The 27,551-nt window shown below is 35.7% G+C and overlaps 1 protein-coding gene across 7 annotated transcripts; it reads right to left on the bottom strand.

Annotated features, from left to right (window-relative positions):
• Positions 1-5,666: 5,666 nt before the first annotated feature.
• On the bottom strand, positions 5,667-26,502 carry SPDL1 (spindle apparatus coiled-coil protein 1). 7 transcript variants are annotated; one of them, XM_059174266.1, is made up of 12 exons: positions 26,315-26,501; positions 22,022-22,208; positions 19,445-19,600; positions 16,582-16,776; positions 15,646-15,795; positions 15,449-15,547; positions 15,260-15,370; positions 12,918-13,058; positions 12,389-12,492; positions 11,598-11,785; positions 9,165-9,504; positions 5,667-6,384 (listed from the first exon to the last, which is right to left on the bottom strand). In XM_059174266.1, the coding sequence occupies exons 2-12, from the start codon at positions 22,178-22,180 to the stop codon at positions 6,237-6,239; spliced, it is 1,791 nt and encodes a 596-aa protein (XP_059030249.1). In that variant the 5' UTR covers positions 22,181-22,208; positions 26,315-26,501; the 3' UTR covers positions 5,667-6,236. The 7 variants fall into 7 exon arrangements, with proteins under 7 accessions (XP_059030249.1, XP_059030248.1, XP_059030245.1 ...); XM_059174265.1 differs by having other exon boundaries at positions 19,424-19,600; positions 26,315-26,500; XM_059174262.1 differs by lacking the exon at positions 5,667-6,384 and having other exon boundaries at positions 8,695-9,504; positions 19,424-19,600; positions 22,022-22,205; positions 26,315-26,502.
• Between the last annotated feature and the right edge of the window lie 1,049 nt (positions 26,503-27,551).

Genomic DNA, 27,551 nt, shown 5'->3' with positions numbered 1-27,551 from the left:
CTGAGCCACTCAGGCACCCCTAGCTGCAGATTTTTATAATTTATTCCGCTTAGTGCTCTCTGAGCTTCTTCATTCTATAGCTTGGCATCGGTCATTAATTTTAGAAAATTACCAGCCATTATTAATATATTAAGTATGTTAATATATTAATACTAAAACCTTTCTTCTATTTCCTTCTTTCTTCTCATTCTAGTTATCTCATTACAGGTATTTTGCACCTTTATAATTGTCCCAGAGTTCTTGGATATTTTGTCCTACATTTTTGTTTTTTGATTTTTAATTTTCTTTTTCATTATTTTTGCATTTCAGTTTTAAATGTTGCTATTGGCATACCTTCATGCTCACGGATTCTTCCCTCAGCCATGTCCATTCTGACACTGATTTTGGACTTCAGTGTCCAGAACTATGAGACAGTAAATTTCAATTGTTTCATTCACCTAGTAGTTATTATGGCAGTCCTTGGACACTAATACAGTAATATTATACTGGTTTTCATCTTGATTTGTTCTTGCATTCCTGGGACACATCTGAGTTGGTCATAGTGCATGATCCTTTAAAAATGCTTCTGAATTGGATTAGCAGATATTTTGTTGTGGATTTTTGCATCCATATTCATAAAGTATATTGGTCTGTAGTATTCTTTTCTCATGATGTTTTTGGTTGGAGTATCAGAGTAATACTTCTCTCAGAGAATGAGTGAGGAAATTATCTCTTCTGTTTTTTGGAAGGGTGTCAGAAGGATTAGTATTAACTCTTCTTTAAACATTTGGTAGCAAAAAAAAAGTAATAAATAAACATTTGGTAGCATTTACCAGTGAAACCATATGATCTTAAGCTTCTCTTTATTGAGATTTTTTTTTTTAAATTACTAATTCATTCCCAGAAGGATTTCAGAAGGATCAGTCCCAGAAGGGTTTCAGAAGGATTAGTATTAACTCTTCTTTATACATTTGGTAGCAAAAAAAAAAGTAATAAATAAACATTTGGTAGCATTTACTAGTGAAACCATATGATCTTAAGCTTCTCTTTATTGAGATTTTTTTTAAACTACTAATTCAGTCCCACTCTTTTGTTATAGTTCTATTCAGATTTTTATTTCTTCTTGAATAAGTTTTGATAGTTCGATTCTAGGAACTTGAGCACTTCATGTAGGATACATTGTTGGCATACAGTTGTCAGTAGTATTCTCATAATCCTTTTTATTTCTGTATGATCAGTAATATTGTCTCCAATTTAATTTCTTACTTTAGTACTTTGAGTCTCCTCTCATTTCTTTCTTGGTCAGTCTAGCTAAACATTTTCCAATTTTCTAGTAATTTCAAGAATAAATTTTTGGTTCCATTGATTCTCTTTGTTGTTCTTCTATCCTTTCATTTATCTTTACTTTAATATTGATTTCCTTCCTTCTGTGAGTTTAGTTTCTTTTTCAGTTTTTCAGAGTAAAAGTTATTGATTTGAAATCTTTCTTTTTTCAATGTAGGCATTTATAGTTACAAATTTCCTTTTGAGTACTGATTTTCCTATACCCCAAAGTTTTTTTTTTTTTTTTTAAATAGTGTACTTTGTTTTCATTCATCATAAAGTATTTTTAAATTTCCCTAGTGATTTCTTCTTTGATCTACTGGCTGCTTAAAACTGTGTTATTTCTAGATATTTGCAAATATTTCAGTTTCCTTTATGTTATTTATTTTTAACTTCATTCCATTGTGTTCAGAGAAGATACCTTTTCTGAGTTTAACTTTTCAAATTTATTGAGACTTCATTTGTGGCCTAACATATGATCTATGCTATAGAATGTTCCATATGCACTTGGGAAGTGGATGTATTCTGCTGTTGTAGGATGGAGAGTTCTTTATTTCTGTGAGGTCTAGTTGGTTTATAGTGTTATTCAAGTCTTCTGTTTCCTAGTTTATATTAATTCTGTTATTGAACTGGGTGCTAACCTCTCCAATGATTATTGTTGGATTATCTATTTCTTCAATTCTTTCAGTTTTTGCTTCATGTGTTTTAGGGCTCTCTTGCTGGGTGCATGTTTACTATTGTCCCATCTTCTTGATGGACTGACCGTTTTACAATTATATAATGTCCTTCCTAGATGTGTAAATTCATGTTTGTAGGAGCTTTGAGATTTGGAGATCAAGAAAAATAAATGATATAACCATGAATGGCAGTTAACATACACAGTAAGCTTTACTGGGTGGCACCTATATCGTGTTGTCTGAGTGAGGAAGTCCCTCATAGCATGAGAAATGTCCAGAAGCTACAGGGCAGGGGACAACATCAAGAGCACTAGGAAACTCCTAGCAGAGAAGGGGACAGAAGAGAAAGCTCACAAGTCTAGGTGATATTGGTCAGCAAAATGATGGGGAGTCTCCAGGTCTGAGATTCTGAAGAGCAATAGCAGCTTAAGACCTTATAACCACAAGGCCCTCTCTTATTAGGCAATAACTAATGTGGTCAGTTTTGCAGAGTATGCAGAAGACACAAGCTCTAAATGGCTAAGAATCCGCTTATTTGGTATTTTTATAATAATTTGAGGTATAAACATTTGAAGTTGGTTGGCACTAACGGGGCTTTTGAGCTTATAGGTCTCAGTCTGTAGTAAAGAAATAAACTAGAAATCAGTCTGCAGAGGCCATCTTTGGTTCATTCATATATGAATGTCTTTCATATTTTGGAAATTGGGGGGCCATTATTTCTTCAAATATTCTTTTTGCACCTCTCTTTCTAGGATTCCTCTTAAACAAATGTTGCTATACTTGACAGGATCCTACATGTCTCTTAGGCCCTGTTCATTTCTCTTCTCTCTTCAGCCTGTATCATCGCGATTAGCCAATCTTCAAGAACACTGATTTATCTACTTGTTCAAATCTGCTGCTGAACCTCTCCAGTGTTTCTCATTTATTATTGTACTAAACTCTAGCATCTTTATCTAGTTCCTTTTTATAATTTGTTGAATAGTCTCTCTTTGGCCTTATTCTTATGAGTTTCCATTAGCAATTTAATCGTATTTAAAATTATTGATTAAAAGTTTTGTCTAGTCCAATTTTGGGGCTTCCTTATAATTTATTCTCCCCTCCCCATATATTTGCCATACTTATTTCTTACATGCCTTGAAATTTTGTGTTGAAAATTGGACATTTCTAGTATTACACCAGTGACAACTCTGAAAATTATACATTTCCCTTTCTCCAGATTTTGTTGTAACTGCTTTAGTTGTTTCTGTGATTTTAAAATGACTTTTCTTCACCAATTTTATAGTCTTGTGTTCTTTGTTGTGTGTGGCCATAGAAGTCTCTGCTTCTTTAGCTTAGTGGTCAGTTAAGTCATTCATCAGTGGCGGGGAGTGGGAGGTTGGGGGAACCAGGTGGTGGGTATTAGAGAAGGCACGGATTGCATGGAGCACTGGGTGTGGTGCAAAAATAATGAATACTGTTATGTTGAAAATTTAAAAAAAAATTTCCTGAAATGCCAAAATCAACGATTTTTCTTATTATTCATTTTCTTATTATTATTTCTATTCTTATTATTATTCTGATTTTATTAGTCTTATTATTTTTGATTACATAAAGAAATGAATACAATCCTTATCCCAAACATGGGCAACCCATGGGTACTTCAATGAAAGTATTCCTCAAAACTGAAAAATCTCCCACTCCCATTTTCTGTTAATATCCCCACTTACCCACTCATATAAGATGTATACTTTACTCCAAAGTCTAACATTCTATCTTGCCAACACCTCTTGACCAATATACTTCTCTAAACAGTACCTTGAATCCGACCACCAATCTTCATTCTCACTGCCACTGCCTCAGTTCCCATCTGTATTTACTACCTGGAGTAATCAAATGGTCCTGCCTCCATTCTTATTTTTTTCTAATCCAATCTTCCATTATGCTTCTAAGGTGTTTTTACTAAAATTAATTTTAATAATTCACTCAACGTTTTCAATTTATTCAATAATTGCTTTGTTATATAAATTATTCAGTGTCCTCCTATCATCTACAGTGGTTCTCAAAATATATTCTTAAAACACTCAACATTCAACACAGTTGCCTCAGTTTCTAAGGATGATGAAGCAGAAGGTATGTGAATAAGGTTTTCTTGTCATCCCTATTCTTCAACCTTTTATCACAGTTGCTCTATAGGATTAGAGATGTTGTTTAATGCCTTTATTCTTTAAACAGCTATTTCTTCTACCTATAGTGCTATTCTCTCCATGCCTTAGTAAACCTCTGAGACAATCTTAAAGATGACAAAAATATAAGAAACCTAAAGGCATTTTCTTGTTTCGTTCTCTGTTCCTACAGGACTCTTTATACTCTGCTATTAACAACCTCTACCACATATTTTTCATCATCTGCTAATACCTGTGCCCTTGGACAAGTAACTTCTCTGAACTTGGCTTCCTCATCTATAAAATGAGAATGACTAAGTGCAATATTTAACTCACAAGGATGTTTGGGGGGGTGGTCAAATGTGGAAATCTATGAAAAGGCTTAGAAGAATGCCTGGACATTAGATTTATACAAATGTTAAATACAAGTGTTTACTAATAGTAATAATAGCACTACCACTACTCATCTATGTGGGTCTATTAAACTGTGAATTTTAAAGGGTTATTTTTATGTCCCCAGCACTCATAGTAAAAACTCCATATTGGAAGGAATGGATCTACATTCTATAATATGCAATGAATACGGTCAAATATTTGTTATTATCCTCAGGTTAAAATTTTCATTTCCTGGTACCTTCAGCTACTTCTTTTTGCAAGAGATATTATTTAATGTGAAAATTCTAAATCCCTTACAGTACACTTTTTGCAGAAAATTAAGTTTATTTAATTTCTTACAAGTGGGAGGGGATTTCCTTTTACTTAATATATTTCAGTAAACTTGTCTAAACCACTATGAAGGGCATTAAAGAGGGCATGTGATTTGATGAGCACTGGGTGTTATACTCAACAAATGAATCATTAACATTGTATCAAAAACTAATGATGTACTACACCTTTGCTAATTGAATTGAAAAAAATAGTGTGTTAAGAACATAGATATGCAGTGAAACATTATTTTGGATATTTCTATGAGAGTGTTTTTGGATGAGATTAACATTTAAATCTGTGGACTCTGAGTAAAGTAGTTTGCACTCCATAATGTGAGTGGGTCTGTGTGTGCAATTAGTGCAAATCCTGTATAGAACAAAAGACTGAGCTCCCCAGAGCAAGAGAGAATTCTGTAGCAAACAGCCTTTGGATCTGAACTGTATGTAACACTGGCTCTTCCTTGGGTCTTCAGGCTGCTAGTCCATCCTTATGACTTTGAACTTGTCAGCCTCCATAATCACATAAGCCAAGTTCTTAACATAACTCTCTTTTTCTCCCTCTACCACCATCCCTCTCTTTATATATAATACATCCACCTACAGTATATATGGAATTAAGTTGTAGACCAGACTACAATCATTTAAAGGAAAAAAGGGTCTTTATTTGGAAAGTTTAGAATTTTAAAAAAATGTATATAATTATATAAATTATATATGTGTATATATAAAAATTGTATGTGCCAAGGAATTAAGAATTCATCAAGTTTTACTTTATTTCTCTTATCCCCTTTTGATAACAATGTGTTATCTATACAGAGTAAAAAAATTTTAAAAGGGGATAAATTTTTTCAGTTTTATTTTAAATTTCAAAATTATATTTTTCATATACTTGAGGCATAAAATTTAAATCATGTACATGGACACAAAGATGGACATAGCTAATTAAAACACTGACAAATCTCAGTTATAATATATATTTTTAAAACAAGTTTTCTGTTTTCATAATATAGTGAAAAACTAAGTTCATTAAAAAGTACATAGGAAAATATAATAGTTAATTTTGTATTCTCTTTTCAAATATGTGACTTTGAAGGTATGCATTAATAACACTTAAAAATCCATATACAATACAACAAATAGATTTATAACACTTTCCTTTAATTATTAGTTTATTTACTGTAATTCATAGAAGCTCCATGAAGAGTCATCATTTAAGGAACTCTTCTGGTTGGAATCACAACCAAATTTTGAACATTTGATCAAAGGAACATGAAAAGGCCAGGTCTTGGCACAGCAGGTTGAAAGAACTAATCTACAATGTTGTATATTTCAGATAAAGACAATCTTAACTAAGCTCCAAATCAACTTTTTGGGGCAAGTGGTACCTTACTCTCATTAAAGAAAAGTCCTTACTGCTGAGGGCACTGGGTCTCTGGAGTTGATTTGGAAGACACGTATAAAATAGGGTGTGATTTCTTACAAGTTTCCTTTTCCAATTTGCTTGCAGTTTCTTTCCCTTCTTTAACTTCTGTTTGAAGCCTTGATTCAGCAGCTAACCTACAGGCATTAAAGCATCCACTCTGAATTTAAATGCAGTTAAAAAATTTAAGAAACAAACCTCTCATATAATGAACCTTGAATGAGACATGATCAATTTTTTTATGTATATGAGGAAAAAATTATAGTTGACCCCAATACCATTAAGAAATAAATCACTGCCTCTCTAAAAACTTTTTTATATCAACAGACTTAATTTTTTAAATACCTAAAAAGATATTTTTAAGGTTGATAAAAGTCATAGCAAAGCCTAAATTCAAGAATTCTAAAATATAATGGAATGTCAATTGTGATAATACACCTAATAAAAAAATTTAAATGCTAGAGCACAATTTTAATGTTAATATGGCATACAAAAGGCAAACACAAGATAAAAATAACATAGTAACCTGGGTTGCATGAATACATACCAATTTGCCTCAAAAAACAAAAACCAAAACTTAAACTGAATTTCAACTAGCAGAATATTAACTTAAGAAAAAATAAACAGTGGAGAAATATTTTAAAAGGTTTATAAAGATTTTATAGCAAGAGCATCAATTAAATCTATAAAGCATGCAGTAGTGTAGTCCCCAGTAAACCTGTATTTACTGTTACAATATCATAGGATTGCGCATCTAAGTTAATCATGCAGAGAACAAAAGGTTGGAAACGTCTTAAGGTAGCAGATGGACTCACACATACACAAAAACAAATGTTTTGTGGTATTTTATTTGTTTTTGTTTAATTTGCCAGACAAAATTCCAACATGTTACTTAATTTGAGTCAAACAAGTAGCTAAATACATTTAAGTAACTTTTATCAAGCAAAAAAAAAAAAAGGCAGAAAAAAGAAATGAAGACAACACAGATAGCAAGGTCCGCACTGTTCAATTCTGGAACTTTGCCTCCAGAAATATACAATGGTCAAGCACACTTCCACAATGAATCACATATATACGAGCATAACCTACTGAATTCATTTCAGAACTACTTGGAACTCTGTGTGTATGTGTGTGTGTGTATGAGAGAGAGACAGAGAGATAAAATTCATTTCAAGGTATTTTTTCCTCAAGAATATTAAACTTTAATTTTATGACTTACAATGTTATTATATAAAAATTCAAGGAATGAAGTAATAAATTACAGTTCACCCTTGAATGTGAAGGGGTTAGGGGAACTGGCCTTTGTACAGTCAAAAATCCTTATGTAACTTTTGACTCCTCCAAACTTAACTACGGATAGCCTACTGCTGACTGGAAGCCTTACCCATAACATAAACAATCAATTAACACATATTTTGTATATATATTACACACTGTGTTCTTACAGTAAAGCTAGAGAAAAGAAAACATTATAAGAGAAAATCATAAGGAAACTAAATTTACAACAATGTATTTAGTGAAAAAAGTCCACATATAAGTGGACCTGCACAGTTCAAACCTGTGTTGGTCAAGGGTCAACTGTATGGTTTTTTGTTTTTAAGATTTTCTTTATTTATTTGAGAGAGAGATAGTAAAGCATGAGTGGGGAGAAGGTCAGAAGGAGAAGCAGACTCCCCATGGAGCTGGGAGCCAGATGGAGCACTCCACCCCAGGACTCTAGGATCATCATCTGAGCCCAAGGCAGTCGCTTAACCAACTGAGCCACCCAAGTGCCCTCAACTGTACTTCTCTTAATAGTAATAGCAGCTCATGTTGTTGAGGGCCTTTCACTATAGAGCACCACATTTAATAGCACTGAAGACTTTTAATAAAAAAAAAAATCAGATAAAACATATAAAACAGCCCCTTTAAAAAGGTGAGCTATGCCTGACAATATTAATTCAAATGCACACTAGTAACATGTCTTATTCTGTACCCTCCCATCTACAACTCATGTAGCCCTAGCAGCACCTTAAAGATTTCCTTTCATAAGCCAACAATCCAAGCTCTTTCCACATCAATATTCTTAATTTTTTAAATCTGAAGATATTTGTTTTAAATGCATCTATTATTCCACTGCATACAGACATCCTTTATCATCTTTTTATTACCTTCTCCATTTTCTTCATTTCTCTTGCCCTACCCTTGGTCCTGCTTGTGAAGACCTGGGCTTGTGCCTTATTCCACCCCTACCCTTGGCCATTGTTACCTACCTTTCTCTTCCACTCACTTTCTCTTATCTCTATTATTTTCTTAAAGATAAGATTCTTAAAATTTTAAGTCCTATATACATATATGTCTGACACTTTCTCTTTTAGTCACAAACTCAAATATGTAGAAATGAGAGGCTTTGAAGTTTTGATATAAAATGAAAATTAATTACCTTTGATATTTAAAAATATCAAAATCAAAGCTCATTCTTAAAGACTTAAGAGAAACATTTTCAAAAGCCATAAAAAAAATTCACCTAACAGTTATCAAGAAAGCTGCAATTTCTTAGACTACTAGAAAGCCCTTTAAAGAGGTAAGATAATTTTTCTTTCATGGCCACTCTTGAACTAGGGAAAAAAAAATAACTGTTCATTTATTCAAACCAACAAACATTCAGAGATGTACTAGACTGTGATATTTTTGTTTCATGAAAGAGCAAAGTGTAACTTTTGAAAGTAATTCCTTTGTTCAGGAATCCTTTCCCTTTGTAATCATTTTAGTTTTTCTTAAGGTTTTAGAAAAGTTGAAGGTAGGCACATGAAACTGTGGAATTATACTACATGCAATACTAAGAAAATAGATAAAGACACAGATAGCACAGTTCATGCAGCGATAGAGAAGAGATGGAGGCGCCTGCTGGTTGCCCTGAAGAAAAGAGAACACTGACCTGGGAGAATTTGGGGTGTTTCCACTTCTTTCACTTAAGGCTTCAGAGTCAGCTGAAACTCCTATAAGTTTCACACATTTCTTTTCCTTCTTTGGCTGAATGTCCATGGGCAGACTTTTGTGAGGAGAGAGATTGATTCCTGGTGTATTTATAGAAACTGTCTTTTCTAACTGCAAGTTAACTTCAGAAAGGCTGGGACAGCACTGGACCTCCTCTTTCTGAGGTGGTAATTTATAAACTTCTTCCCCAACAGCACTTTTGGTACATACGTTGTTAGGGGTGATTATATCCACAGGCAGGACTTCCCGCCTCTTTTTGGGTACAGGCACTTCAATTTTCTCTGAGAACAAAAACCATTAGAAATATATTCAGTCAATAAGTCAAAACAAAGACACAGTAAACATAAGAGAACTACTTATAGCTTTTTCCTTTCCTATTTCTCATTCTTTTGAAACCCACTTATTTCCTTGTTGAAATCTTTTATCCTTTCTTTTTTCATGGACTTCACTAACTATACCTTTAAAAGGTTATCTGGCTATAAATTTTTCCCTGGGAAATCAAAAGATTTAGTTCTCGCAATGAAAACTTCTATGTTCTGATACTGTGATAAAAGTTATATGGGGCTTTGTAAGACTTCAGTGTGGAGGTAACAAAGGATACAGTGGCTGAGAGTCAAGGAATCCAGGTACAATTCCCATACCAGCACTCTGCAGCTGGATGACTTTGGGGAAGTACTTAACCTCTTGAGCTTTATTTTTTTTTAATCTGTCAAATGGGGATTAAAAACATCCACTCCACTTAATATTGTTTGTTGTAATGATTACATGCAAAGAACAAGTCAAATTCTCTATGGCAACTTGTGCCTATTAGCCCCACCCACAAAATATATTCAAGATCTTAGTACTTCTACTATGGATACTTCCCAAGTTCAAACCATAGTATGTCTCACTGCAGACTATGGCAATAGCCTTCTGCCCCCTACTGCGTAACATAATATCATTCCATCCCCATGAAGGTCTATTTTCAGTCACTAAATTGCTCTAATACTTTTCCCCTATCCCCCACCAATGCGTCTTTCACTTTCAAAATCAAAATCAATATTCAAAATCAGAAAAGTTAGTAAAGTTGGAGAAACCATAGTTGGACATGGGGTTAAATCATTATTTTCCCTTTCTCTTGTACTGCACCCCACATCAACTAGATTAACTATACTTCCTTTTGTCTCTTTGCTGTGCTCAGTTCAGCAGACTTGAAATTCGTATTATTCTTAATTAGGAAAGCCTATTAGAATCAGGGAAGAGAAAAAGGATGAAAAAGAAGGCTTTTCAAACTATAAAAAAAACTCACTATTGCTGACAACCTCCCCACTACTGTTAAGAATCCCTCGAGTCAGTGAGACAATGAAGACAGTCTTAGGAATATAAACAGCGTAGGGGCAAAAACTGGCTGAAAATTTATAACCTAAAACACGTAATAACACCTTTTTTGGGTCTAAGAACCATTGCATTCTTAGGTTTTTTTACTTTTGGCCTTTCATCTTTTTTAAATTTACAAACAGTAAAATCACTCTTTTTAGTGTATAACATGCAGAGCCCACATGGTAATGCTATTTTCTAGCTTACTGATTAGATTTGCTAATCGTCCCCTAATATTTGTCCTACTAGTCTTCCTCAATAATAGAGTCCCCAAAAGTGTAATCAGTAATACTGTAATAACTTTGTATGGTGACAGATGGAAACTAGACTTATCATGGGGGGTCATTTGGTAATGTATAAATATTGAATCATTATGATATATACCTGAAACTAACAGAATATTAGATGCCCATTACACTTAAAAAAAAAGAAAATCCCAAGATGTAGTTAGGAACATGGCTCCTGAGAATCAAGACTACCTTTCTCAGCTTTTCTTATAGGTGAGGCCACATGACTCAGTTTTGCTCAAGGATTATGCTGATGAACAATGCAAATGAAGCCTAGATTGTGACACTCTGACCAGTCCCAGAATGTCTCTTTCAGACTTATGTAACAAGAGGACTTAATACCTATCTTGTTTAAGTCTCCACAATTTTAGGTTTTCTATAAACAATATTAACTAATACAGCTCCCAAACATCAGTTGCTTCAACAAAATCAAACTCTCTGATTGTAATTGCAAATGGAAAAGCCTCTAAGTTTTCAAACCTTATCAAGGTTCTAATACACAGATATCCAACGGAATATCTATTATATTCATTCATACCCAGTACTTAGTTTTCTTTGAATTTTCTTACACATTTTATAGCAGCAAATTTGTTTTATTAGATTGAGATACATAACCACAAATTAGTTTGTAATGGGATTTGCATAAAGCTGTAGTAAGAAAAAAAAAAACCTGATATGATTTCTCAGAGTTTCTCGTAATTTAAAAGACAAAATATATGAGACATACATACCTTCAGGTTCATACTTCAGTTTTAGCTCATCTAGTTTAGCTCTCAGTTTCATATTTTCACTTTGGGAGACCTGGAGGCATCTTTCATTTGCAAAAAGTTTTCTCTCAATATCTAAAGTCCGTTGGCTCTCAAATAATGCTTTCATTCGTTGTATGGACAATTCACCTTTAGTGCTTTCATTTTCTTTGCTATATAAATAAAAAAAGGAGAACCAAAGAATATTAAAATAACACATAACATATATAAGTGTTTTATACACATATGTAAAACATATATTGTTAGTGCAAATCTTTTATTAGATATTTGAATTCTTAGCTAAACACACATTTTGGGGGTTTTAAATAACAAAGAGACAATAAACAAAATAAGCTTTAACAACGGCAATTTCAAATAAAAAATGTCATACATCCTTCAAAGGAAAAGAGAAAAATATTCTTTCCACAGTAATGCATGTGTAAATAATTTCAAATTTCACATTAGATGATATTTGTTCCTGAAAAATTTAGATTATAAGAACATTTTCTATGTTAAAGTTCTTTTCTCTTACCAATCTAAAATGCTAAACATGAGAAAATAAAATATTTAATTATTCATTGAAAGTATTTTTTTCTTCAATAACCAGCACTAATTATATCTTGACTACATCTTATTTGCTATACAAAGGTATTTTTGATGCTTTTTTTTCCTGGAATTTCTTTTGGCAATTTGAAAACAAAAATCTGTAGTCACTAACACTACTTATTAAAAGTACGTCAAGAGAATGTCCATCTTTCTAAGCTCCCAACACTTACTTTAAATTGTCAAGCTTCATCTGAAGTAAATCTGTGTAATAGGTGTTATCTTCCGGAGCTCCAGAGTTGGCAGAAAGCTTAGATTCCGTACTTTCATATAAGCTCTACAGAAAATAAGAATTCTTATTACTTAACATAAATAACAAATTATGTTAATCCAGGTGTCCTTGAATAATACAGGTTTGAATGGCACAGGTCCACTCATACAAGAATTTTTCACAGTAGAGTACTATAAATGTATTTTCTCTTCTTATAATTTTCTTAATGGTATTTTACTTTCTCTAACTTACTTTAAGAATACAGTATTTAATATGTATAACATACAAAATATCTGTCAATCACCTGTTCCTGTTATCAGTAAAGCTTCCAGTAAAGAGCAAGCTACTCATTAGGTTCTGGGGAGTCAAAAGTTATATAGATTTTTGACTGCACAGGGTTGGGCATCCCCAACCCCCATGTTGTTCAAGAGTAAATTGATTTAAGATATTCAAACCAAATCTGGCTGCATTATTGAAGGGGTTACATGTACCTTAAATTTCTCCAGATTTCTAATTTCACCTAAGAGGTGTTTAATTTCACCATTCTTCTGCTCTAGCATAGCAAGCAACCGTTCCTGCTGCTCAAATTCAGTTTGAGACCCTTTCATTTGCAGCAATGTGGCGATTTGTAACTAGAAAAAAAAAAAAAAAAATTACCACCCAACACCCCACAGAGAACTGAGTGGAGGAAAGGAAGATTCTGATGACTGTATTTTAGTACAATGCACATTCTGTACTATATAACCTTGAATTCAGTTTGGAAACTAAACTAACTATGTCTACTTCAATAATTTAATAATTTGAAAATATTTATATCAAGAAGTTTAGTTATAGATATAACTCTTGAGTACTATTTGAGTACTTATGAGTAATACATGACAACTGTAACAATTATTTGTACTTCTGTGAAACATAAAATTGAACTAAATGGCTATGATCCAGAAGCATCACTTTAATTGGTAAATAAACCTGTCCAAACACTGTAATGCTATACTTTAATCATCATATGCACTGTCATTAAGGTTCCGATGGGGTTTCTCAAAAATTTTGATTAACTTCAATAGTATTAAGTGGAAGAAATTATTACGCTATTCACATTTATAATGGCGAGATTTACAAATGACAAGGATGGAAAACAAAGGTAAGAGATATCAAAGGATATCAAGGGAATCTTCAATAAAAATATAAATACATTTATGTTTTAATAACAGTAATCAACTTACCTAATTATGAATCCACCAAACCTGGAGTTACATACCTACTGAAGGGAAATTTACTGGAATCTAAAATTACCATTTCTTTCTGCTTTCAGAAATTTCCAGAGTTCTAAAAATTGCCAATAGTTTAGTTTTGAGTAAAGCAAGCAATGATAATACAGTTGCAGTTGTGGTTATGAAGATAGAAAGATGACTTTTAACATTCTTAAGGACCTGCTTTTTGTTCCTGCTTCAGACTGGAGTCTAAGAAGATTCGTATCTACTTGCTTCTAAAGATAACTTGGAATATCATGGGAACATTGGGAGATTAATAATAGTAATTATACTGAAAACATGTCATATGTATATATTACTCTATACACACACATACTGAAAGAAAGCAAAAAGCAAATATGAGAAAATTTACAAAAAAATCATTCCTGGATAGGGGAATCTTGGTAAACCAGGCAGTACTGTCGAAATCCTTAAAAACTATAGCTGTTTGTTAAATTCGCACTTCCTTATATGCCAAGTACTGTATAAGCATTTTACTATGCTTTCATTTAATTCCAGGACAATTTAAGAAGCAGGTTCTATCATATCTACTTCATAAACAGGGTGACTGATGATATACTGAAAAGTAAAAATGCTTGGACAAGGTCACACAGCTAGCAAGTGACAGAACTATAATTCAATCCCAGGTTGATCTAATACCAAAGTTTCATTACTAATTTTTCCTATTTTTAAATCTCACCACCCTGAATAAAAGGCAGAAAGCCTTCTAGACTTCTAGTTACCAGTTAGGCGTAACAGTTCAGGGATCGGGATTCTAAAAGACGGTACAATACTACAATCTTTCCAACTTTTGCATGTTTTTCTGTTACTGCCTGTTTGACTTAAATAATGACCAAAAAAACCCTTAAAATTAAAGGGGCCTACTGAGAGTTGCTGGAGGGGTGATGGGTGGGGATGGGGTAATCGGGTGATGGGCATTAAAAAGGGTGTTTGAAGAAATGAGCACTGGGTGTTACATGTAACTAATGAATCACTGAATTCTATCTCTGAAATTAATAATACAATATATGTTAATTAAACTGAATTTAAATTAAATTTTTTTTTTTAATTAAATGGGCCTATACGCTTGTCTTGAGGAACTGCAAGAAAAAGGTATCCAAATCTCACTCTATAATAAGCCTTTGCAGGAGAACTGCAGAATGTGAGAGAACTAGTTTTCATTGAAGTAGGAATCTTAGGCCTGTGCTAAGAAATGCCAGGCCAACAGCTGGAAATGAAAACTTGTGAAATTTTTCTCTGCTACACAGAGATTTGTATATTTCTGGGAAAGAAATTGAGTAACCATTATAAAAGAAATCAATCACAAAGCTATTGAGTAACCATTAAAAAAATCAATCAACAGATGCTAACTGTACTACTAAACACCTACTAAAGGATTCATTTTTTGAAATTGATATAATAGAACATTTAGTCAATCTAAAGATATTTTTTCTAAAATAATGCAGTTCTAGAAATAATGAAGTACACTCTTTGAAGGAAAAGATGCTTTCTTTGATATATCTGTACACGTAATGCAGATACAAAGTTGGTTTAACAGACCTTCAATGGTGATAACACTATACCTTCATTCTTTGCATCTGTTCTCTGTTAAATGCATTTTGCTTCTTTAGTGACTGATACTTGACTTTCATACTGATAAACTGACGTTCCATTGCTGCCCTTCGATCTTCCACCTAGAAAATATTAACATGCTTCATTACTGTTGTATTCAGTGAAATGCTAATTTAATCAATGGGGTATTTGTTACGTACCTCTGCAAACAAAGAGTTGCCCTTACTATTGGGGTCCAAGGCTTGCTGGAGTGCCTGGTCTAATTGCACCTGAAGATCTTGATTTGCTACACGAGCTTTCTAAATTTGAAAGGAAACAATTTAGCTAATAGAGGTTAGATTAGCAAGAAAACAACTTATTATTATTGGAAAAGATAATGTGACTCTAATCATAGTACCTCTAAAGCATTATAGTAAGAAACTGCTTCTTTCTCTCGCTCCTCTTTTTCTTCTTTAAGTCGGTCTACCTGGCGCATTAAATTAGTACTAAGAAGTTCTAGTTGTTCTTGTCTATATTGTAGTTCATTCACTTCTTCTTTGAGGGCGGTCTATTCAACAGGAATTGAAAAAGAGGAAATCATCCTGAATAGTCTTTCATTTAACAGCTGCTCAGTTTATCTATCAGAAGTTGCTCAGCCCAAAACTAAAACTAAAGAGTTAGTCAGCAGTTCTAAGATACATAATAAAAGAATAATAATTACTAAAATTTTTCAGCAGGGAGCCATATGAAAGGCTATCTTTCTTTTCTATAAATTTAAGCCTTTGATTTTTAAATAATCTCAGCCAGCAATGAAAAAAATCTACATTCATATGCATATCAATTTCCGTGAAACCAATATTTTATATAGGGCTTTTATGACACAAACTAGGATCAAAGTTAATGACTCTAAGTTCTTCCAAAGGTTTCATTAATCTAAAGGTAATCTGCTTTACATAACCATATAATCTAAAGCTTTACCATGAATGAATAATCCACCTAAAAACTCTACAAAGTACTTTTTAATTAGTAGCATCAAAGTTAAGATAAAAAATATTTCAGCCCTGGGGCACCTGGGTGACTCAGTAGGTTAAAGCCTCTGCCTTTGGCTCAGGTCATGATCCCAGGGTCCTGGGAGCCCACATCCTGCTTCCCCGCTCCGCCTCCCTCTCTGCCTACTTGTGATCTCTGTCTGACTTGTGATCTCTATTTGTGAAATAAATAAATAAAATCTTAAAAAAATATATTTCAGCCTTAAAATTACCTAAGGATTATAACAAAAACATGTAAAAAAAATACACAAGGAAAAAAAGAAAAAAAAAAAACAACCAAAGAACATACATGCCATAAAAATTACCTTCATACTTTCCATTTCAGTCAGTTCAATTTGAAGAGCTAGCATCTCTGAAGACATGCTTTCATGTACACGCTCAGATATTATTCGCATTTCCTCTGATTTACATGAAAGGAGTTCTTTCTGATGATCTACTTTGTGCTTCAATTGCTTTTCACTAAGCCTAGCTTCATCTAATTCAGCTTTCAGTTTTTCTAACTAAAGTAAAAAAGAAAAATTCACAATCTTAAAAAATCAAAAGGTAATTGAAGGTCATCAGAATATACAGTTGTAGTATAAATTACTCTGGTAACTGCAGAATAACTATTTTATAAGACAGTTAAGATGAACAAACTAATTACACTTTCATACAGTTCTCTCTTAGAAAACTAAAAATATAAAGTTTAAAGGGAACAAACTTACAGCAGAAGGATGAAGTTTTAAGGTCAAGCCTAGATTTAGCCTGTTTCATTCCTCTTAGGTAAAAACTGTTAATGATTGTACAAATACTGGGTTATTGTGTGGCTTTCAACTAAGATGTAGGGTGGGGGTAAAACATTCAGCACCACACATAGCATTCATTAAACAATTTCTGTTATCTATAAAAAACTTCTGCTTGATTTCCAGGGTTATAATGATCACCTATACAGAATTATCTTCAATTAGGTATCAATGTTCTATATCCTGATATCTGCTTTCTATTTAAAAAATAAGAGCCTCTTGACTTGTTTTCCCTTTTCTATTTTCGTGAGGTGAAAAAAAAATTTTTCAGCTGAACAATCTATGTCGAAATGTGGCTATTCTTCTGAAAAACATCACTGGCTAACCTAAATTTACTGCATGATGAGACTATTAAGTCTTCCTATTTGGCCAAGGCTAAGCATCTTAAAACAGTGATATACACTGACCTACAAACATACAAATAGTCCATACAAGTAATCAAAGTATGTCTGTGGACTCTTGGCCACTTTGGCTTCAATGTGAAGAGTGAATAGTATAAAGAGCAATGATGGAAGCAGCCTACCTCAATAGAGGTCTAAAATAGTCTAGGGGAGAGAGGATGGTAATCTGGACTAGAATGATAGCAGCAAAGATGGATCCTCTGTAGATCAAATTCTTAAAACCAGCTGATGGAGTAATTGTGAGAAATAAGCAAGGGGCATCTGGGTGACTCAGTCAGTTAAGCATCTGACTTCAGCACAGGTCATGAAGGGTCCCAGGGACTGAGCCCCAGGTCACACTCCCTGCTCAGTGGGAGAGTCTGCTTCTCCCCTTCCCTCTGCCCCTAAACCCTACTTGTACTCATCTTTTGCTCGCTCACTCTCTCTCTCTCAAAAGAAAGTAAGTAAAAGATATCAACTATAACTCCAAAATTTTGGAAGAAGTGATTTGAGAACATCCAAAAAGCCATTCTTATATAAATGGCCTTGCTTCAGATTGTGACTATTTCCTACATTACTTTTTTTCTGTTTAAGTAATGAAAGCCACTGCTAAAATGAAAATATAATGACAGGGGCGGGGGAAAGGTATCATTATCAGTCATTGGTGTCCCAACTCAGATTAGTTCCAGACAAGGTGGATTACTGTTTGTCAGTACGAATGTAAGATGATTCTAAGTATTACATGAAAGTGCATTTTGATAGCTATGTTCATCTGACTACAATTTAGAAAAAAAATACAACCAACTCAAATATATAATTTCATTGATCTCCTTACTTAAAATGAATAAACATTTAAAAAGAGAGTCAATTTAAAGAAATTAATTAGGGGCGCCTGGGTGGCTCAGTGGGTTTAGTCGCTGCCTTAGTCATGATCTCAGGGTCCGGGGATCGAGTACCACATTGGGCTCTCTGCTGAGCAGAGAGCCTGCTTCCTCCTCTCTCTCTCTCTCTCTCTGCCTGCCTCTCTGCCTACTTGTGATCTCTGTCTGTAAAAAAAAAAAAAGTTCCAATTTGGAAAAAAAAAAGAAAGACATAAAGAAATTAATTAACAGTATAGGTGGTACAGATATGGAAAAATTTTAAAAGATGCTACACAAAACATAGAAAATTAGGAAGCAAGCCGAAAGTCGGGTAAGGTTTTGTAGAGAAGAATTTGGAAAGTATGGACTGTATACAAAGAAGAGCATAATAAAGTTCCAGATTCCTTTGATGTAACCTGAAGGAAATGGATAGTTGGAGGTAACCAAAAAGAATGGACAACTTGTTTTTAATATGTGAAATGAAGCCAGTGTAACATGTCATTAGTCTAAGTATAGTGACATTGGCTTTGGAATCAGGTAGCTTTAGTCCAAATCTTGACTGATTTCTGCAATTTTTGTCCAATTTGTTTAATCTGTTTACACATTGGTTTTCTCACCTATTATCCACAGACAATAATGATACCTTCCTTACTGAGTTCTAAGAGGCAGATCATATGTCATTAGCTTATCTTCAATAACCAAGCAAGAAAGTTTGATTATTCTAATGTTCATTAACTTACAATAAACTGTTGGTTTCTTTGGTAAGATTACAAAAGATTACTTCTTTCAGTGAAAGCTAGGGGACAGGTCTTTCTGAAAGGGAATTGTTATACTATGCACTACAAGCAAGAAGATCATGCTTTTCACTAAACTAAAATTCCATAACAAATATCCAGTTACTGAAATTAAATAATTGTATTTAATTAGTAGAATGTTATTACTACAATTCCCTTGGGAAAACTCTTGTTTCTCATTGTTCCCACTCATAATATTCTAATGATGGAGCCTTGATCTCAGCTATGTTGCACAGATGGCATTAAGAAAATCTTCATCACCTAAAATTTACATATTCCTAACTCCTTAAGCATGAAACATTTTTGTTTTGATATACATAGATATTCAAACCTTATTTTTTAGTTCATTTACTTCTTGTCCATGGCTTCTGCTCAGTTGTTCCTTCAGTTGCTCCAGGTGTGTTTTTTGTTGTTGTTTAATAGCTTCACATTCAGAGCTCAAACTTTCTAACATTCGACTCTTAAGCTCAACTTCTCTCTGAAGAGTATATTTTTCTTGTTCATAATTCTGAAAACAGATTCAATTATAATTCGATTACATAAAAATAACTTAAAGCCATCACATATAAACAGTTCTCACCTTCAACTGTTTCATTCTTATTTCACGTATTTGCTGCTTTCTAAGTAAAAACCACAGGTTAGATCTGAAGTAACTCTGTAGCTAATCAGTCTTAAGAAAAGCCCAGAGGGTTTTAGTCCATGCTACTGATGTGGTAATTATTTCTATGCCATGTCAAGGAAGTAAGGTGTTCCGTGGCACATCAACATGTCAAGTAATCTTTGCTAGTGAAAAAAACAAAAACAAAAAACACTTAATAGCATTTCAGTTTTCCCAGTGAGAATTATTTGGTTTGATAATGATATTTATGGCTCCGAAAATAAAATAGTGGACAAGGCACAAAGTGAAATACTAAATTATCCCTTACTTCCAGAACGTAGTCATTTGAGAAATGTTTACAAATGACTACTCAGACGAATACAGTGTTGAAACAAAAGGAAGATTTTTTTTTCTAAGATTTTATTTATTTATTTGACAGAGAGAGATCACAAGTAGATGGAGAGGCAGGCAGAGAGAGAGAGAGAGGGAAGCAGGCTCCCTGCTGAGCAGAGAGCCCGATTCGGGACTCGATCCCAGGACCCTGAGATCATGACCAGAGCCGAAGGCAGCGGCTTAACCCACTGAGCCACCCAGGCGCCCCGAGATAAAAGGAAGATTTAAGAAGGCTTTTGCTTTTGGGAGGGACAAACAGGGAGGAGGAGCAGAGGGAGAGGGAGAAGCAGACTCCCTGCTAAACAAGGAGCCCGATGTGTGACTCAATCCCAGGACCCTGAGATCACGACCTGAGTCCAAGGCAGACACTTAATCAACTGAACCACCCAGGTGCCCCTTTGACAGGGAATTTTAAAGATTAAAAAAAGCATTAGTTCAAAAATCATTTAACTAGTATTTAAAAGTAAGACAACAACAAAAAAAAAACCTAGATTAAATAAGAAGGAAAACCAAGAAATGCAGTTTTTTTTTTTACTGTACTTAAATTTTGAGATCAAAGTTTAAACATATTATTGAGCATTTACTACATAAAACAGATTCATTCTTTCAATAAATGTGTACCAGATTTTACATATATAAAAGTGAACAAGAGAGACAAAATTCCCTCTCTCATGGAGCTTATAATTCAGAGTTAATTAGGTGAATCAGTGAATGATAGCAAATTTACAGAACACTCAGGGAAGGCCTCTCAGCTGAAGTGATATTTAACAGACACCTAAAGGATGAGGACTCAATCCAAGACAGTAAGGGGATGGGCAATGCAGATGAAGGCAATATAGCTAAGCACAAGGGAAAGTAGTTTAAAATAAGGTCAAAAGGTTGGCATGGGTCAGATCACATAGGAATCTGCAAACCCAAGTAAGGGGTTTGAATATTGTTAATACAATCGTAAGCCATAGTTGTGTTTTTAGCAGGACTGTTACAGGATCTTTCATTTCTTTTACTTTTTCTTTTTCTTTTTTTTTTTAAGATTTTATTTATTTATTTGACAGACAGAGATCACAAGCAGGCAGAGAGGAAGACAAGGAGGCTTCCCACTGAGCAGAGAGCCCGACGAGGGGCTTGATTCCAGGACCTTGGGATCATGAAGGCAGAGGCTTCTGAGCCGAAGGCAGAGGCTTTAACCCACTGAGCCACCCAGGTACCCCTTTCATTTATTTTTCAATGGCCATGTGGCTGCTGTGTGAAGAATGAACAGTGTGAAAGGCAATGAAGGAAACAGGCAACCTGGTTAGAAGGCAACAGTAGCAATTTACAGGACAGATGACAGTGGTCTGAATTAGAGTGGCAATAGCACAGATGGATGTTTTATAGGTCAGGTTCTTAGAGTTTGTTGATGGATTAAACATGAGAAATAAGGGCCACATGGATACAGAGTAAAATTCCCTTAAATTCGGCTCAAGTTATTATACATTTACTCAGTAAACTAAATTGCAAGAGAATGTCGTTAGCTGGCAGGGAGTCAACTTTTCTGTTTATGTTATGCTTGAGATGTCCATTAGTAGGCAATTGAATACACAAGTCCAGACTTTAGGAGTAAACTAAGGACTTGGTGTTGTGTCATAAGGCATTTAGATGTTACCTAAAGCTAGGAAACAAATGAGGTCACCAAGAAAGAGTGCAGACAAAACAAACCTAAAATCCAGTATGTACTAAAGAAAACAGTAACCAGATTTTTCAAATTCAGAACATACATGGTCAGAAACACTATCAGTTCATTCACTTCAGTACCCTTTTTGAGAGATAGGTGTGAACAGCAACTAGAGCTACAATCTTCAAAAAGGAATAAATCTAATAATAACAATAATAATAATTGCTAGACAATACAAATGTTCTACAGCTTAAGCACTACTTTGTAAACAGAGTCCAGGGTCCTACCTCAGTCATGGTCATCATTTCATTACGACATTTATCCAACTGATTCTGCAACTCATTTTGGCTCTCCACTAGTTGTAAGCCATACTGTGCAGCTTTAAGTCGCTCTTCTTCGACCTCTTTGAGCTTGCATCGAAGATCTGCAATTATATCTGCCTCCATATTTTTTTCTTTTTTCGTTTTTAGTCTACTGTAAATATAGGAAATGAAAGTACTTAAGCTTAAACAAAATAATCTGTACAATGATAACAATAGTAAAAGATAAATATATCTTTCCCCCCAATACTACTGCCATATAAACAACACAGCACTGAAGATTGCATTACTGCCTTTAAGTAGTCTAATTTGCATTCTTATTCTAAAAGTAAGGTCTGAAAATTCTTTTACCTGATTTGAGACTAAATCAAACAAAAAATATCGGACACATTTAACTTTGTTCCTAAGAAATGCAGTTATCAGGAAATTGTTCACTTGTGTGCTAAGCTTCCTTAAAAGCTGAGGTAGGGTAGGTCTCATATTTATATCACCATAATAGGTAATCAATTAAGAGCACAATGAAAGAAATCAAGAATTTACAGTAACATCACTGCTACTTAAAATATAAAAAGGCAGCTTTGAATAAGGTTTGTAAGGCAAGGACTATCATGTCCACAATTTTTCACAACAGTGCTAACTTCTTGAACACATTAAATTTGCTGTACTGACAATAGGCTCACTACTATTTTCCATTATGCATGAGAAGACATGCAAAACAGAATCATGTTCAGAGTAATTAAAAACATTTCTTTCATCCTAGATCTTCAGTCAAGGACTTAAACATTTTATACAGAAACATTCCACATAATTCAACTTTACTTATCAGCCTTTCCAAATTGGTCCATCTCAGGCCAGATTCAAACTCAGCTTTGCATTCGAAGAGCAACAGGCTGTTAATAAGGTTGTTTCCCCACTTTTCAGCCAAGGAAAGAAAGAAAGAAAGAAAGAAGGAAAGAAAGAAAGAAAGAAAGAAAGAGGCAAGCTCTGTCATGAAATTGACCTTCCAATGGGAGAAGACAAGCCATAATAGTATCATAATTATATGGATTAAAAAAAAAGAAAAAGAAAAAAAGAACAAGATAAAAAGAACTTGGAAGAAGTGGGGGGTATTGCAACTAGGATGAAATCTAAAATAAGTGTTGGGAGGGAAAAACCCTCATAGTGACTTCTGAAAAAAAAAAAAAAAAAAAAAGCCTTGTAGAGGATAAGAGAGTTAGCTATGTATCTATTTCGGGAAAGAAAAAGGAGTAGAGGAAGGGGGGTAGCACTAAAGTAGAAGGACATCCAAGGAATGAACAAGATAAGAGTTTAAGTCACGGGAGATAATACAGAATAGGCAAATCAGGCCATCGAAAGGACTTTGGCTTCTACTCTAGGTGAAACTGGGGGTCCTTGTAAAGTCTGAAGTACAGATTTGATACTTTAAAGGGATCATTTTGACTGCTATGTTGAATAGTTTGGAGGGGAGCAAGTGGGAAGCAGAACGACCAGGTAAGGTGATTGCTTACACAAAGGTGATTGTATAGGAAGTGGGGAAAATTGATCACATTCTGCACAAATACTTTGAAGGTAAAGCCAACATGATTTTCTGAAAAATTAACATGAGGTATATGAAAAAGAGAGAAGTCAAAAATGCCTGTAAGGCTTCTGGCCTGAGCAATTAGTAGAGCAAATTTGCCATCAGCTGAAGCATCAAAAATTATAAGTAAAAAATTTTTTTGAAAGAAAATCAGGGGCTTATGTTTTGGACATGAGATATATCAAGTAACAGTTCGCTATATGAGTAGGATTTGGGCTGGAAATATAAACGTAGGGGTTATTAACATAAATCCTTGAGCCTTGGTGTCACCAGAGTAAGAGCATAATTAAAGAGAAGAGGACCAAGGATTGAGCCATTAGCAGCAAAATATACTCAGGCAAGACCAGTGAAGTAGGAGGAAAATGAAGAGTATGTGTTATCCTAGAAGCCAACTGAAATGGGTTGGAGAAAATGGTGGGAAAACAGGAAACACAGTTTTGCTGCAAAGCAGAATAAATGGGGGCAGTAACTGAAGGGGAAGTAGGATTAAGTTCGTCTTTTTTAAGAGACAATATTTTAAGAAAAAACCAGCATCCTTGTATGTCATAGGGTAAATTCAGGCGAGAAGAAAAAGTGATGATATAGAAGGCATGGAGAGCTACTAAAAAGAAAAAGAGTCAGGTCTAATATACAGGGACTGATTTTGGACAGGAACATGAATATTTCATCTAAACTAAGGGAAAGCAAAGTATATGGGTACAGACACTGATAAATAGGTAGCTTAGTGGTGGGAGTCTGCATAAGTGCCCTTCTAAATGCTCCAATTTATCAGTAAATTAGGAAGCAAGGTCATTAAGTAAAAATAAAGATGAAGGAGGAGATAAATGTTTTCAGAAGAGAGAGAAGGGGGAAAAAGGTATCCTGTTATCGAAGGCTGGCAGTTACTGCTCTAAAATACAGGAGCTTTCCGGGGTGCCTGCATGGCACAGTAAGGTAAGGGTCTGACTCTTGGTTTTGGCTCAGGTCGTAATCTCAGGGTCGTGAGATTGAGCCGTGTGGGGCTCCTCACTCAATGAGGCATCTGCTTCAGACTCTCTCCCTCTCCTTCTGCTCCCCCACCCCTGCCACCATTGCTCACATTCTCTCAAATAGATAAAATCTTTAAAAATAAATAAGGAACTTTCCAAAGCCTGTAGGTGATGGGGTTAGGCACTAGTTACTGCACTGTTTATTATATATTTGCTGAGGATTTACCATTTGCCAGGCAGAGCGCTTCAAATGAATTAAGTGACTTAATCCTCCCGATGGGACTAAGTTAAACATTATTGTCATCAACATTTACCAAAGGAAAAAAAAAAAAAAAAAAAAAAACCAACAGCTCTTATTCTTTCAGAAGATTTGCTAGAATTCCTATTATGTCTCAGGTACTGTGGTATTACTGAGGACAGAATGCTGACCCCAGAACGAGACAATGTCCCTGCCTTATTGAATCTTACAGTCCATTTGTGGAAAGGCATTACATTAAATAACTGTCAAGTTTTAGAAGTGTTTTAAGTGCAAGAGGGAGCCTGTAACATGGGGGCTCTGCCCTAAGTTGGGAAGTGAGGTGGGGGTGAGGGAGTATGGATCTGAGGAAGTGACTTTTTTTTTTTTTTTGCAAAGGTCTAAGGGATGAGTAAGCGTTAGCCTGTCAATCTGCAAAGGGGTAGTGGGGCTGAAGAACTATACTTAACATATGCCAGACATTGTACGTGGTGCTTTGCTGGTATTCTCTAATGCAACAACCCCAGAAGGCATTTCCACCACTTACACATAGGCAAACTGAGGCACAGAAAGGTTGGGTAACTTGCCCAGGGTTACCAGCTAGCAAGTGGCTGAGACAGGACCAGGGTCTAGCTCCAAAGCCTGGTGCCCCGAACCACTTTTCTGTTCAGCCTCTCAGAAACAGCGTGCACAAAGCATTCAGAACAGGTTGCTCGGGGATTCAGGCTGCCTCAGTTCTTACTCCACAACACACTGGTAGCATGAGCGTGGACAGTTTAAGGTCTTGTGCTCTCATCCGTAAGATAAAGACAGTAACAACGAACTGACAGGGTTTGGGAGCCGAAACCAGCTACGGGATGACAAGCGGAATCTGATACGCAGCTGTCCTGGGGCAGCACTGACCAGCGGAAAAAGAATGAGAGCTGTGATATGTGACTTTTCATTTCCTAGGAGCCATGTTAAGAAATGTAAATACAGGTGAAATTCTTTTTAGTAATGTTTTATTCAACCCCATTCACCCAAAACGCTAGCATTTCAACATGTACTCTTTACCGTTATTAACGGGCTGTTGTTCTTTTGGAGTAGTCTTCGAAATTCAGAGTGCATTTTATATTTACGGCATTTCTCAACTCCGACTGCCACATGTGGCTAGTGGCTACCATACTGTACCGCGCTGACATGGTGTTTGTTGTCACCCGGGGGCCCAAGGCAGGCGACCCGGCCTTCCTTACTGATGCACAATACCGGGGTGGGGGCGGGGGGCGGTCCGCAGCCCAACGGAAGATTGGGACCCGCTCGGAAGCCGGCTGAGAAGAACTCTGGGTTCCGCTGAAGAAGCTGTTCCGGCTACGGGCCTCCGCGGTGACCCAGACCCCAGGTTTCCTGAGGGCCTGCTCTCACCACTCCCCAGAGAGAATCCCTTGGCCGCTCCCACCGCTCCTCTCCACACGCACCTCCCCCAGGCCCGTGGCCCCTACCTCTCTCCTCACCCCTTTCCCCAGCTGCTGCAGCCGGCGGCTCGTGACGAGGGCTCACAGCGCCCAGGTTCGCTACGGCAATACCACCTCACGACCAGAGACGCTCGCCCATTCACCGAGCTAGCTCTCGGGGAAGCGCCAGGGCTTTTTGAAAGCAGTTCCCGCGACAGCTCACACTTCTCGCGAGGTGTTCCGCGCAAACCGCGCGCCGAGGAAAAACGGGGAGGAACGTCCGATCTATCGCTCCGCCCCCCTCTACCGCGCCTGCGCAGAAGAATGTGGCGTGCCCGGGGTTTAGGGCTCTGTAGCTGGTTGTCTTTCCTCAGGCTTGATTTTGTATGTGTCTTACCAATGTCTAGTTTTAGTTGCCGTGCCGTTTGTTTCTGGTTGTTGTTGTTGTTTTTCTGGGGACTGTACCTTCTGGAGAGAGTGTCACTAGAAGGCGAGGCGGTGGGGAGTTCTGAGGTGTGCAAGCCTCTGGCGTCCTGCCCGCAGATTGGCTGGCGCGCGTCGGGGGGGCTGTGGTCTCTCGTATCTTCCACGGTTCCAGGAATCTGAATCCGTGTGACAGTGTCTAAACTCATCGTAGGACAGTATCACGGTCCCTGTTACAGAACAGGATGACAGTTATCATTATAATGGCACTAACATTTGAGCTTTCACTATGTGCCATTACAGTGCTAAATTTTACACGAATTATCTCAGTTAAGTCCACAGCCTGATGACGTGAGTATTAATAATCCTCCCTTTCTACGGAGGAAAACAGCCCGAGGAAGAAAAATACAATGGCCAAGTGGTAGAACTCCAATTGGAACTAACGCAGTCTACCGCTAGAGGACAGGCTTTTGTGTGTGTGTTTGAATAGCGAGTTTATGTTTTGTAAGCCTGTTCACTATTGGAAAATGTAAGCAATCACAGATAATACATGCAACATTTACTGAGCACTTCTGAGTCCTGGTAGCTTTTATATGGGTCCTGGGCTTTGAAACCATCTTTCTTGCCTCCTTGAGCCCTTGACCATAGATAGCTCCTCTCTTCCATCATCAGTTTTTTCCATTCCTGGTGGATCTTACCTATCAGCAAATAAATGACTGACCTCTCAAAAAATAATTCCAATCTTAATTAACTCTAGTCAGATTCCACCCCATTAATTCTCCCTTGATAACAAAATTCCTGGGGGATAAAAACGAGACTGGATATCTTTATTTTCTTACTTTTCATTCTAACATTTTTTCCC

The sequence above is a fragment of the Mustela lutreola genome, chromosome 5 (assembly GCF_030435805.1).
Source record: "Mustela lutreola isolate mMusLut2 chromosome 5, mMusLut2.pri, whole genome shotgun sequence".
Taxonomy (NCBI): Eukaryota; Metazoa; Chordata; class Mammalia; order Carnivora; family Mustelidae; genus Mustela; species Mustela lutreola.
Note: the sequence above shows the minus strand (reverse complement) of the source record. Positions and strands in the feature narration are given on the sequence as shown.

Bases quoted from the DNA above. Each gene is read 5' to 3' on its own strand.
- SPDL1 (XM_059174262.1), bottom strand. From the start codon at position 22,180: ATGGAGGCAGATATAATTGCAGATCTTCGATGCAAGCTCAAAGAGGTC. The intron at 15,548-15,645 runs GTACTATGATTA...TTTCAAATTTAG, and splicing joins CTTACTATAATGCTTTAGAG to AAAGCTCGTGTAGCAAATCA. The intron at 13,059-15,259 runs GTATAGTGTTAT...TTTTTTTTCTAG, and splicing joins AACAGATGCAAAGAATGAAG to TTACAAATCGCCACATTGCT.